The sequence below is a fragment of the Metopolophium dirhodum genome, chromosome 9 (genome assembly GCF_019925205.1).
Source record: "Metopolophium dirhodum isolate CAU chromosome 9, ASM1992520v1, whole genome shotgun sequence".
NCBI classification, from domain to species: Eukaryota; Metazoa; Arthropoda; class Insecta; order Hemiptera; family Aphididae; genus Metopolophium; species Metopolophium dirhodum.
The window spans coordinates 14,825,361-14,839,861 of NC_083568.1; the positions used below are offsets into that span (position 1 = coordinate 14,825,361).

The 14,501-nt window shown below is 28.6% G+C and overlaps 1 protein-coding gene across 2 annotated transcripts; it reads left to right on the forward strand.

Moving 5' to 3' along the window:
* Positions 1-5,424: 5,424 nt before the first annotated feature.
* Positions 5,425-12,721, forward strand: LOC132952506 (protein AATF). Of its 2 annotated transcripts, none has more exons than XM_061024813.1 (5): positions 5,425-5,749; positions 10,250-10,314; positions 10,373-10,580; positions 12,014-12,415; positions 12,487-12,721. In XM_061024813.1, the coding sequence occupies exons 1-5, from the start codon at positions 5,580-5,582 to the stop codon at positions 12,683-12,685; spliced, it is 1,044 nt and encodes a 347-aa protein (XP_060880796.1). In that variant the 5' UTR covers positions 5,425-5,579; the 3' UTR covers positions 12,686-12,721. The 2 variants fall into 2 exon arrangements, with proteins under 2 accessions (XP_060880796.1, XP_060880797.1); XM_061024814.1 differs by lacking the exon at positions 5,425-5,749 and adding an exon at positions 8,469-8,536.
* The last annotated feature ends 1,780 nt before the right edge of the window (positions 12,722-14,501 follow it).

The following is a 14,501-nucleotide window of genomic DNA, read 5'->3' on the forward strand; positions in this document are numbered from 1 at the left end:
GGGCCCCAGACAAAGTCAATGTATGGGACCCTGAGGTCTATATGTATATAATGTTTTTTTATAGGTTACCTATACAAAAATAAATAATGATGGTGATTTTTTTTTGAAAAAGCCCAAAAATATAATGTGAAGGCTCACTACCCAGTGTATTGTTATAAAAATATAACTACACTTTTTTTTTATTATAAGTATTAATTAAAGCTTTCCACACATAAAAGTAAATTAATAACAATAAAACATTATAATAATATAATTTATAGATAAATTTAGATATTATTATGGATAAATAGGAGCCCTTTCTTCGACAACAAATTAGACAGCATAATAAATTATAAAAATAAATATTTTTATTTAATATATTTTATTTGATTACAATGCAATTATTTAAAAAATTAAAATAGATGCGGGGCCTGCCTCTTGAGCGAACTTGGCTGTTGCAGCACTGGCAGCACTGGCCGTGTGAGCATTTATAAATATAAATATTTAATATCGTGATTTTGTTACGTACAAACTCAGACAATGTATTTCATTTAAATTGAAAGAATTAACAATGAGAAATTGGTTCTATTGAACACTATTGGGTGTGTTGGTATGGGTTGGACATATAGTTTGATTATAAAGTGTCCAAGGAAGATAAAGTTGGTCAATAAGTTGGAAAAGTAAAAGTTTAATTAAAATTCTTTAAAATTAACATAAATTATTGGAAGTATATGACTGCTAGGAGAAATATAAATATATTGTAATCTGCTACCATTATGAATAAATGTACCATTTAGGTGTAATTCTATTTCCTAATGATGTTGCCAGTATCATTTACATTTTAATTATTGATATTGAATTATTGCATCAATAAGAATGAAATTATCTTTAAAATGACAAATTATTACAATAAATTTATTAAAAAAGAATACCAATCATTTATTTTACCCTAAGACTAAAATAATATGAACTTTTATCTACTTATATATTTTTTAATCTTGTCACTACCTATTAAAAACACGATTGGCCTCAGTCACTAACGTGTTCTGAGGTTAAGCATCAGCTAGTATTGATAGTTCCCAGATAGATGACCATCCAAGTTTTTAGTTACAAATTCTTTCTCCACATACGCTTGTTTCTCAATCAACCGTAATCCCCATACAAAATGCTTATAGCCATAGTTGCTGATGCTTAAGATTAATAAAAAAAAAATGTAAGATAAATTATAAACATAAAGGAGGTTAGTGGGATATGTTATTTAATATTACAATAATAATGTGCAATTGGATAAACAAATTCATACAAGCTACAGAATAAGATACGATGAACTAGTATTAAAATGTTATTAGTACACCTTAAATGGCATGGAAGAAACATATTATTGTCCTTAAATGAAATATTTGATTATCAACCTCAACTAATGATATTTTCTTTAACTATTAGAAAAAAGTGTAAGCAAAAGGAATTTTAGCTGTATGCAATTACAAAAATTTGATGATGTATAGATATGCTTTCATGTACTCATTTAAAATGTATACATTTTAAACTGCCAGCAGGAGCTTCTATCAACTTGCTATCAACCATCCTCTCTACTTGGTAAACTAATTCATTTTTAATCATATTCTATAATATTTAACACTCAGTAAGAACTAATTCCTAATTCTTAATTTTCTACAAACTGCAAAAAAAAGTTATGCATCAATCTTGTTAACACATTTCCTTGGAACCATGGAAATGTCGCTTGAAATTATAATATAGGAATTTTGTTAAAGCTTTATTTTTATACCTGTGTATGAATTTTTCTATTAAAAATGTTATGTTATACATATTATGTGTATAATATTTATAAATATACACAAAATGTTATGTTATATTCTGATTTTATATGTTTATGATAAGTACTTTTATTATACATAAATTAACTATCTGATGTAATTTATGGTGATCCAAAATATGGTAAGTATTATTTGTATATTCATATTTTTAGTAAATGTTAATTAACTTAATTTTAAAAACAATAAATATATTAGTCATCTCATATATTATATACAAATTATAAAGAAAATATTTATATAGGTAAATAAATTGATATTAGTATAAATTATTTTACACATTTAGATTTGTTTATGTATCAGTTTTACTACCTTTTTAAAACACTACAATTAATTTTAATCCTTAAATAAATGTTGTGAAAATTACAGACTAAGCTATACTGTGTCCAGCAATAGATGTAGACTGATGGTAGAGTATTCACTGAGGTTTCATTTCCCCCCTAAAAGTAACTCACACCCGCAACCGATTCCACCTGATTACGGCCTAACTGAGTATAGAATTGACTAGAAACGAGAAAAAATATATTTTCAATGATATTAAATGTTTAGAATAGATTGTTTTATTCCAAGTCATAAATTTCAATAAACTAATGTATTATGAAGTAAATAGTCAAAGTATATTTATATAAAATGATTACCTAATAAGCTATCAAAAATAGATTTTTTAACTAATTGAAATGTTTTATGCAATTTATTATTAAATTTTAAAACTTCTTAATAAATTATAAATATTATATTTAATAATTAATGCCCTCAGATCTCATAATCAAGGCACATTAGATATTTCTGTTATTTGGTTGAATTAGAAAAAATTGTATTGAAAAAAAAAAATTAGTAGAGAAAAATTAAAATTCAACTAAGTAAAGAATAATCTGTAGCATAATAAATTGTCTTCATTGGGCATGGCAGTCATTAGGCTATTAAAATATTCAATGGCAATAACTGAAATAAACAGAAATAAAAAGCTTAAATAGGTTGTATCTGAAAGTATTTTAAAATAATAAAAGGTAAACATTATATTATTATCTCTATAAATGCAGTACAATAATATCAGTATTTTGTAATAAATATACCTGTAAGATGAGTTATATTCATCTCCTTCTTCATGACGACGTTTACGTCTAGATCGACTACGGGATCTGGAAATTGACTTTGGTGGTTCATATGAACTTGAATTAGCTCTTCTAGATATTCTTGGCATCTGAAATATTAAATTAAACAATAAAAACTTTTTATTTGACAGATATTTTTACTTGTACCTATTATTTATTTAGAAAAAAAGATTATTGAATGTTTAGGAACTATACTTAATTTACATAGGTAAGATAGACATTAATGTAGGCATATAAGCACAAAAATTAAATAGGGACAAAGTTGAGTAGAAAACTACTAGGTATCTATTTTGAATTCTATTAAAGAATTATTTAACACGTATCATTCAGCAACGAGTTTGACGCCATATGGAGTCTAATATACATTTAAAATTCCCTACGCGAGGCTGAATGATATTTTATTATTATTTAATTTAATAATTAAACGCATGTTTTTAAATATGTATATATACGTCGTCGTGAGCAGTTTCTTAATTTTTTTTTTATTTCTTTTGTTTTTACTTTTAACATATGCACTGCGTGAAAACTGCAAAACGACATACACAGTCTACGTGTTAATAGTAAACCCTCAGATCTCATAATCAATGCACATTAAGAACTACCATAATTTTCTTGAATTTCATATAAATTTAAAATAAGTATCTAGTACTTACCTATAAAAATTAATAATAAATTAATGAATAAAAAAATGAAAAAAAAAATGTTATAATTCAATAAAATTATGGTTGAGTATCAGTTAGCTAAAATATTGTCATCATAGGGTACTATTTTCCAGATAATATAAAACATTTAAAGTTTAATTTCATTATTTATACAATTTTGCTAAATCTCTTAAGATTAAGTGTATTTATTTATTTTCACAATATAGTACCTAGTCAAAAGTTAGCATGCTATACATTTAAGAATAGCCAGTTTTGCGCATTTCATATTAGATTGATCCTATTATGTCAAAGTTGGCCAAGATCTAATACAGTTTATTTCCGATTAATGATGTGCAAGTAGGCAGCCATGCGGGTTTAGTTAATAGGGATATAATTGAATGTTCACAAAGACCATTCTAATCTGTTATTTTTAAAATTAAAATGAATTGATATATTAATTTTGAAGTAATTTATGATCATATCAAAGGTAAAAAATTTACACTAATTATAAAAATAACAGAGTAAAATTGATTATTGTGAATTTAAAAATGTCGTACCTATGTAAGTAAAACAGACACCATACGCGGATATGGCATCTTCAAAATAGGTGTATAAGTGTCTACAAATCACAGTTATTAGAAAATATTTAGTCAATAACTAGGTAGATAGGTACAGTAATTGGGTAGTAATAAAATAACATGTATGTACCTAGAAATTGTTTAGTGATATACTTAAATATGTATGGCATATTACTAGCTGTGTGCAATACATTAAGCAAAAAAAAGGTGTAGGTACCTACAAAATATGTTTAGATGGTCATATTAGTTCTAATTGCTTTTTTTTTGGTAATTACAAATATAATAAATGCATATCCTATAGGTAGAATATACAAAAAAAGAATGTTATCTTATATTGTATAGTGTAAGGTTAGGTGTACTGTAAGGGATGTTCGCTAGTATAAACGAAGGAGTTAATGAAAACAATTTTTCCGTCATCAAAAAAAAAACGAAATACCTAGGAGTTTTTCGTAGGTTTTAAAATCTACCGCATTAACGGCCTAAAAAAAAAGAATAAAAAAAGGCTGGCAATCGATAAGCGGGTTGATCGGTTGTTGTGCGGAACATGCGATCGATATATTGCGGGGTAAAGATGAGACGAGATGGAAAATAAAAAATTTCGGTCACAATATTAGATGTTTTTTAATATTTAAAAATTCGCGATGAAGACGATCGCCATGTTGGATTAATGAGGCAGGGGACGTACGGAGGGGGCAAGGTGAGGGGAATCGGATAAACCGTCAGCAGCAACATTAAATTAACGTGCAAATGTGCGTGTGAGCGTGTACTTACTATGAATTCCCGGAAGTAACCGGAGGTTAATTTTATTAAGTCGAAAATGTCAAAAGCTTGGGATTCGACGGGTTCGGAAAACGACGGTGGCGGGAATTACTGATTTCAGATGAAATGCTGATGACATCAAACGGCGATTGACCGTGAACTGTTAACGGCAAAAAACACTCGATAACTCGAGACGCTATAATGGACAAATAGACAATAATCGTGTAACGACAACTAATGAGTAACGAATAACGAGTATAGTCCGTACTCCGTAAAGTACAATCGAAAATAATATGAACCGTGGTAAACACGTACAGATTTTACGAAACTGGACGAAAACAACGTGAATAAAAAAAATGGACACGGGACAGGCCATTGGCCAATAGAATAAGCGATTGAGGCCTGAGACAGCAGTGTGACCAATGCACGGGCGTATCGTATGAGGCATAACCTCAATGTATTAATAATAATACGATTTTAATTCTTATCTTAGTTTCAATAACAACAAACTGCTATCTTATCGACATCCCATATTCCCTTTACCAAGTAGCACGATCTGAGAATTGAGATAGTAATAAACAATAATTATACTAATAATAAAATAGTATAACTTCATACAGTACACTTAGCATTTCATTGACTTGTTTCATTTAGAGTGAATATTCTTACTCTTTTGATATGTCATCTTCGGACGAAGAAATAAGTTCTAAAGATGAAATGGGTTCCTGCGAAGAAATGGTTTCCAATGATGAAATAGATAGTGAAGAATTTGGTTCAGACATTGAAATGAAATCCGGCGAAGAATTTGGTTCTGACGATGAAGAAAACTACTCTGACGATGGTTCAAGGTATGAGTGTAACGTTTTTATTAACCGTATGACAAAATTAATGATGATTGTAGTCAGTGGCGGATCCAGGGAGGGAAAAAGGGGCATCTGCCCCCCCCCTCCAAACGCGGTAGTTTCCCTAGATTTTACACGATGGTAGGAAAAAAAGTCTTGGGGGTAAAAAGTCTGTTTTCTAAAGATAATATCTAATCATATAATATGTAACTACTAAATACAAAACAGATAAACAAAAATAATAGCTAATAATAATACAATTATAAAAAAAAATATCTCAATGAATCTCAGTCAATAATATTTTTAATAAATTATACATATCTATACCACTAAATTATAGATGTCAGAATAGAAAAAAAAATATTAGATGATTATTATAAAAATTGTTATTGCTGTAACTTTTAAAAATTATTTTAATAGTTTTACGAACTTTTTCTCCGGGACTTTTTTTCCGTTCCCCATTTTACACTATGTTTAGCCAATTTTTGTACTTGCCACGTGCCCCCCACCCAAAAAAAATGAACCCCTGGATCCTGCCACTTATTGCAGTTCAATATTCGAGTGTTTATGAACATTTGGTCCAAATTAATAAGAAATGTGTGCACAATAATTGTAAAAAAAAATGAAGTTATTTGTTGTGTTGTATAGTATAGGCCAACGTTTTTAGTAAATCTGTATAAAGAATCTTAATAAAATGATAGAAATATAGGTTTTAACTTAAATACCAAATCAATATTTTTTCAAATCATAAATCTCATTATTTATATCAGTTTCATTGGATTTTTGTCGTAGTTTCTGAAATAATGCGTAAAAATGCGCGCGAAATTTAAAATTATAAATATGTTTTTTTTACATTTTAATAAAAACAAACAATATTACCTACAAATCATATTTTATATTAAAATTAACTATTTTTGAATAATTAAGAGCTCTATTATATATATAAAAAAAAATTTTAAAATAATATCAGTGTACCTGCTTAGTTACAAATAAGACAAAAACATATAATTATCATTAAAACCGTTATGCTATTGCTACGATCTTGATGGTTAAAATTACAAATTACTTATCAATAACAGAATTTATGTATTATGCATAATGCATAAATTAATTAGTTTCATGCACATTGTTAGTTATGAGTCATCGGCCTGATCTTCACTTCCATTGCTCTCGTCAGAGTTGGTCGTCTTAACTATTGATTTCAATATTTTATTTCTTGAGACCTCTTTTACGTGATCATTGTCTTGTAATTTATGGCTAAGTGTCACACAACTTTTCCATTCGTCAATAGTTACCGAATTCAATGCCTCATAAACCAATTTCTCGACATCTTCAACTTTTAAAGTAGTATTTTGTTCAACAAATTTTGCTTTTACTCGTGCCCATATAAGCTTGATAGGATTGTATTGATAGTGATATTGCGGTAATTGTACAACCTCGTGTCCCATTGATAACGCTATTTCATCCAATTCGTTTTTTTTCTCTCTGGGTATTACCTGTTTAACTCGCTCGCGTATTTCTTGTGACTTTTCCAGTGGTGAAAACTCTACTCCCTTTTCGTGTAGATTTTTTTGAAGGTTGATTTTGCATTCATGACACTTAGGGTAATTTTTCGAATGGACCCAGTTGTACCAAGCGTTATCCACAACAATGACACTAGGTTCTTTCAAATTTTCTAGAATTTGAATGAACCAGTCTTTAATTTTGACGGTATTTATTTGAGTGTGATAGTCTTCAGACGAACCCGACTTACAACGAAAGATTAATTTTGAATCCTTTATTAACCCATCCGAACTTGAACCAGCATGGAAAATAATGAGTCGATCTCCTTTGTCAGTAGGTACTTCAAGCTCGTCTAAATAAACGACTTGTCGAACATCATTATTTTGACGGAAGTTAACCATTTTTCCTAAGAACTGTACACGCATAACAACAACATCATTTTGCTCCATTATAAACCGTCGACCGTCGTTACATTTTCTGTAACTGAATTTTAATGATTTCAAAATTCTCCATAAAGATGTTTTAGATCCTTTATAACCAGTTTTTTCTCGGTACTTTGATAAAATTTTTACGGACGTAGGGAATTCGCCTTGGTCATAAAATTCATGAACGGTTCGCCTTAAAACATCTTTGTTGGAGTCTTCGATATCCGTAGCATATTTAATACGTTTATATGTCTTACGAGGGGAGGTAAAACACGGTCCAATTTCTGAGCCGGAAGGTGTTTTAGAACCTTCCGATGTTATTCGTTTTATCGTCGATAAACTGATACCACATGCTTCTGAGGTTTTTTGTTGTGCTTGAATAAAAAATTTAGCCACTTCGGGATGACATGAGTCCTTGGATAGTTTTTTGAAATATGAATATACGCTAAAAATAATGTGTTTAGTTTGAGCTTGAATGTCATGGCATTGGCGGGAAGACATTTAAAAAAGTGTAAAACACTATAAATACAGCACGGTAACGTAGCAACGAGTGGGGTAAGTGGAAAACTGGCAACTTGATTTCTAACTAGATTATTCGGTATTATTATCTTTAATCGTACTTTTGACATAAAGACGTAAATACATGATAACGGTGACTGGGGTGTAGATATCTTATTATCTATGACCTATGGGTGTACACGATTGGTTTCCACTGGTGGTTTAAACATTCCAGGACGATAATATGTACACAATATATTATTTAACGTTAGGTTATGTAATAAAGTTACACTGCTCAGTATATTACCGTGAACGATGAACCGTGATTTCCGAAAAAAATTAGCGCTGCGATTGGCTGAATCTTGCTGTTAGTAAGCGTTATTCTTATACACTGTTATACCATAGTACAATATATTATTATGTCTAGAAAGTAGAATGTTATTTGAATCCTACCACAGAGGCACAATAGTACAGAACAATAATTTATATTGGAGCGACACTGTCAGGTTAATCTCTTTTCTATGGACACTACACCGCAGCAAGCTGCTTAGTGCTTAATAGCAGATTGTTACGAACGATTTTTTTGTATACAATATATAAAAAAAAACGATGTCGAAATTTATGAATTCTTAATTAAACTAATTCCTATTAATGTGTGATTATGTGTTAGTAACTATTACATATGAAAATTACGTAAACTACTTTAAAACATTACATAAAAACACAAAAATGAAAATAAAATACGTTTTCAAAATTAATATTATAATATAATTTATTTTGACAATAGTATCAATTATTGAAAAATATGATATGGGGCGAGCTGATTCCACTTTTGTAGATAGTACTATCTAGGCTTCTCTTATTAAGGCTCTCTAATAATGATAGCAGATTGGCCATTCCTGTATTTTAACTTTAACAGAATAAGGAGTCCATAGACCTAGTGGCTAGTATCTTTATAGGTCTATGTAGACGTCGCAGTTCGGAATGTGGATGAGAGACAGCTTTTATCTTAGATAAAATAGAAAAATCTGAGGCTTTCATTTTCTCGATTGCTTCGAAATGAATATGATATGTACCATACTAAATAACATTGCAAGTTATATGTATTATATCCAAAGAATATTAATTGTAAACTAAGATAACCCTGGGCCTCCACAAGAGTTTAGGTTAGTACAAGAGTAATCTTCATGGTATTAACTTACATAAAAAATAAAAATTTAGTTACTCCAGCAAGGGGTTTTTACAAGTTTTCGGCATATTATTATACGGAATGTTGGTACCTATTGCCTATTAGCTATTAATAGTAGATCACGGCGACCCGGTAGATCACACGCTTTACCAATAATATAATTATTAATGAAAATGTTACAGAATTTATTTTCGGACTTTTTGTCTGACAATAAAAAAAATTAGTCGGGACTATTCATCCAACTTTTCTCAAAACTAACTTTTCTTCCGTGATTCGACAAAACATAAATGCACTAACTAGTTATACCTATTTACGTGGTCACGTCACTCACGTGGATTGGATATCAATAACGTAAAGTGTAGAACCGGCACCAGTGCACCACAGAATATAATAATATACCTCACTAATTCTTGCCACTTGGCGTACTCTCATTTTGAAAAATGATGCGTTTTATTTTCTATCCTAAATCGAGGTGCTGATTTTAAAAACCGTCCACGAGACACAAGTTACATTTAATGTGAAAAGAACTATTAGGCGTGTTTTCGCGAAGGTAACGAAAGCAAATAGTTAACTAACTGTTTATTGATATGGCATTTGAAGTTTGATCACAGATTGTATAAAAGATCATATAATCTGTGGTTTGATCATCGCCATTCGCCAAAACAAAAATGTATTATCAAGGGTACCAGAAACTTTAGTTAACTGTTGAAAAAGTCGATTAGTGATATATTAGGAGCAAACATTTTAGTAAACAGTTTTGACATAAAATTCGATTGCTCTCGGTACCTCCGTGAAAACGAGCTTGAACTTGTTATTAAACATAAATTTGCTAGGTTAGGTTTATACCTAGTTATTCTGATTTTTCTTAATGTATATATATTTATGTTTTAGTACACAGGGTATTGCGGAACCTTTGACAGACATGGAAAAGGCAAAGGTTGTTATAGCACATAAGGGTAATGACTCATAGCTTTATATTAATCAAATATATTAATAATATTATTCTCTTTTTAGAATTTTACGACAATCTATTACTCCTTCGCATAAAGCTTCAAAAATGCCTTTCACTTGCCAATACTCTTCCACAAGACTTGGACAAAATTACCAAGGAAGACAAGGAAGAATGCGCCTATGACACTGTAAAAGATTTAGAACAGTATTTAATAATGGTGGTAAAATATCAAACAGACTTACTTGCTAAGAATCAAAATGTTAAAATGATGTAAGATTTTAAATATAAAGTATAACCTAACTAATTTATATGGAATAAATCTAGTTTAGTTACCTCGTATTTTTTCCAATAAATATTATTTATGACTAAAAAAAAATCCCAATTCATCATATTGTGTTATGCATAGATTTGTGGTCAACCAACATGTTACGAGTATGGTTATACCAGGTATAGTATTCAGTCTTCTTTTAATTTGAATGTCTACTAAAATGATAATAAAATAATTACAGATGGATAAAAATTATATTTTCAATCAAAAAGTTCCATTTACAATCATTAGTGTAAAAAATCAGTTTATCAAAAACTTTAAATTTAAAAAAAATTATAAAATTAAAACTGATTTAAGTAACATTAATTTTCAAAAATAAATCAATATATAAATTACTACAAACATATATAAAAAATAAATTTATCTGACAAAAATGTTCATCATATCCACATTGGTGTAACTAGTAGAGGGGCTAAATGAGGCATAGCCCCCTCAAAATTAATATTTTCAGCTCCCCTAATCGATTTGTTTTTTAGTTTTTAGCACATTCTGGTTTAAATTCAATTCCTTGCTTAAAAAAAACTATCATAGGTTCTATGTCTTAAATAATTAAAAATGATATATCTATAATACAATATATTAATATTGTGGATGTACCATGTACAAGTATGTATCAGAAGAATAAAAATATACATCAGTTGTGACCCAAAACAGAGTCAGTTAACTGCTTATAATATATATAGTAAGAGAATAATCGATAATGATATTTTATAAATATTTGTATCTAAAAATATTATAAAATATAGGCGTATTATGGTTAGGTTAAGTTTACTTCTTTACAGTGGTAAAATATATTATTTATCTAATATTGATCTTATTTTATTGATTACATTTTTTAAATGTCTCCCCTTAGACATTTTAGACACTTTTACGTCTTGATGGTTTATTTTAAACTTTGGTTTTATAGAACTCTAGCTCTGTGACTATTATATCCTAGTTACGCCATGCATGTCCCTCAAAAATGCATTAATTAAATTGGGTATACATATTCTCTGCCAAATATCATAAATTAACTAATAATATAGATAAACTTCTAAGTAAACCGCACCTGTGATAATCAAGGCGCTAATATTTGGAAAGCCTGTATATTTCCCAATAAAAAATTATGTATTATAGCCGGCTGGTAGAAGCATACTATAATCTATAAGTCAGTTATAATTAAAAAAATGTAAAGTTGTATACTATGATTTTCATTTCATATATTCTGAAATTGTAAATCTACAAATTTATAATACTGGATTTATTCTATATTTTATTGATTATTAACAATTTAAATCAGTTGAGTAGGGTTGCTTTAAAGATTTGGGGTATATAAACTAGATTTATTACAAAAACCTTACTAGTACAATAATATTTATGTGAATTATCTTAATAGTGATAAAGAAAAAGCTACTATGTTGACAAATAAACTGAATCATAAAGACTTTGAACATGTCTTGCAAGCACATCATGAAATATTCAAACCTTATAGAGATGAGACAATACAATTCTGGAATGAACGAACAAAGCTCGCATCAGGAAAAGCTGCAAAATCAGATTTCTCAGCTTTTGATCAACCTACATTATTACAAATTGATCAAATAATGGCTGATAAGTCTAGGTTAATTGAACGTACTCAAATCAAACGATCCAAATATTGCATTGTTGGTAATCCAGAATCAATAAACACCGATGTTGATCAGGAAATATTTGACGATGATGATTTCTATCACAAATTACTTAGGGACTATATTGAAAATAAAACTGCTGATATCACAGATTCATCTCAATTAGGAAAGTAAGTTATTTATATAAGTGATTGTGTAGACATTTAAATAAATAAAAACCTTTAAAAACAACTATTTTTAGACAATGGTTACAACTACAAAAGCTGAGGAGTAAAATGAAACGTAAAGTTGATACCAGATCAACTAAAGGAAGAAAACTGAGATACACTGTTCATACAAAATTGATGAATTTTATGGCGCCCAACGACCAATCCCCGTGGTCTGAGGAAGCTAAACAGGATTTATACAATTCTTTATTTGGTAAAAAAAATACTGGTTGACACTTGTTGCAATAAATTAAATGTATTCTCAGATTATGTTATTTGTTATTAGTTATTCCATATAATTCTGTAAATTTGAGAACAACATTTTTACTTTCACATTAAAAATCTTATAGTATGCTAATCGTGCTTACTGTTATAAAGATTTTTTCAGGTGCAGAGTGGTTTTACATTTCTTACCAGTCAAACACATATTTTAGGCCACTTATATCACTTCAATTTTACCCTTAATAGATAGCATCAATAAAGATTATAAGTAGTTCACTTTTTTTTACTGGGAAAGTTTTAAAATATTCAATTGATCATTACACATTTCTTATACTGTATTAAGTATTAACCATCATAATATTTTAACAAGAACACTTACCCTAAGCACTGCTTACAAGTATACAACTAAGTGAACCATACTACGCTACAAATATGATATGTTATTCTATTACTTATAACTAAGGTTCAAAAGTTATTGCATTGAAAATTATAAAAATTATGCATAAAATAAGTTTTCTTTTAATGCCTCTAAAAACTAAAGACAATTTATTTTCTTTTAAAATATTTAGTTTATTTTGCATATTATTTTACCTCGATCATTACATTGAATAATTAAAGATTTTTTGATATTACAAACTCGAATGAATGTGTTGATTAGATGAGTACATTTTTGTAAGTATGTGGAAGATGAACGATCAACGTCAACTGATGTTATTGGGTAGTTTTTTTCAAATATATGAGATAAATTAAATTCAAATCTTCTGGATTTTGGTAATCCTTCCGTGGCTTCTTTTTCATTTAATATCTCTGATATTTTTAAATCATCTGCTATGATTTTTGAATAAAACAGATTCAATCTTAATTTTTAACATTTTCCTTTAATTTTTCTTTTGTTTCTTAAAGAAAATTTCTACAATAGAAATTGAATCTGCCATTGGAATTTCTTGTTTTTCAAGTATTGTAATTGAATTGTGTAAATATCCAAAATTTAATCTAAAATACCAGCTGGAATTCAATATTTTGATCATCATTGCCTAAATAAAATGTATAATGTAAGAAATATTCTACATTGTTCCTAATATAGCATATTATATGCATAAAAACAATGTTCATCTTAAAAATTTGAGTATTTTAATTAAAACTTCAATGCAAAAATATGCAATTTTTTTAGGTGTTTTTAAATTCTTTAAAACTTAAAACAAACTTCTAAATGTAAAATGTACATAAAGCTTTTTAATTGGTATATCAAACAGATTCATAGGTACCTATACAATATTATTTAGTACAACAAAGATTGTACTCAATGGTAAATCTGACATCAAATTTAGTTGCATCACTGTGTTAAGTCTCACTGTGGCTCATAGTGTATTAGGTATATGGAAGGCTCGTCTATTAGTATAAGGTCTATAATTATAAAAACACTACAAATATGGCTTAGCAATTTATTGAACTATTCAATAAAAAAAAGTAAATTAAATAATTCCTGACTCCTACTTAAATCTATCTTTTTTATTTGAAAAAAAATGTTGGTCACCTTAAAGGATAGTTAAAATTTCACACAAACAACAATTAATATATTTAGCATTTTTATTTTATTCAATATAAATTACAGTTTAGAGTTCTAATAAACATTATACCCAACTATAGAAGAAATGTATATTAATTAATAATTATTGAAAATTTTAATGCTCCATCTGTCTGGTCACAATTAACATCAGTCTGCAACGGTGTACATGTTCAGAAATGAGGGGAGTGGGAACGGTACACCGGGGAATGTTTATAACAGTTATTAGTTTTATATTAGGTTGTTATAAAAGTAGAAAAAAAA

Coding starts and splice junctions, on each gene's coding strand:
- LOC132952506 (XM_061024813.1), top strand. CDS start 5,580: ATGTCATCTTCGGACGAAGAAATAAGTTCTAAAGATGAAATGGGTTCC. Junction 10,581..12,013: donor AATCAAAATGTTAAAATGAT/GTAAGATTTTAA, acceptor TTATCTTAATAG/TGATAAAGAAAAAGCTACTA. Junction 12,416..12,486: donor GATTCATCTCAATTAGGAAA/GTAAGTTATTTA, acceptor AACTATTTTTAG/ACAATGGTTACAACTACAAA.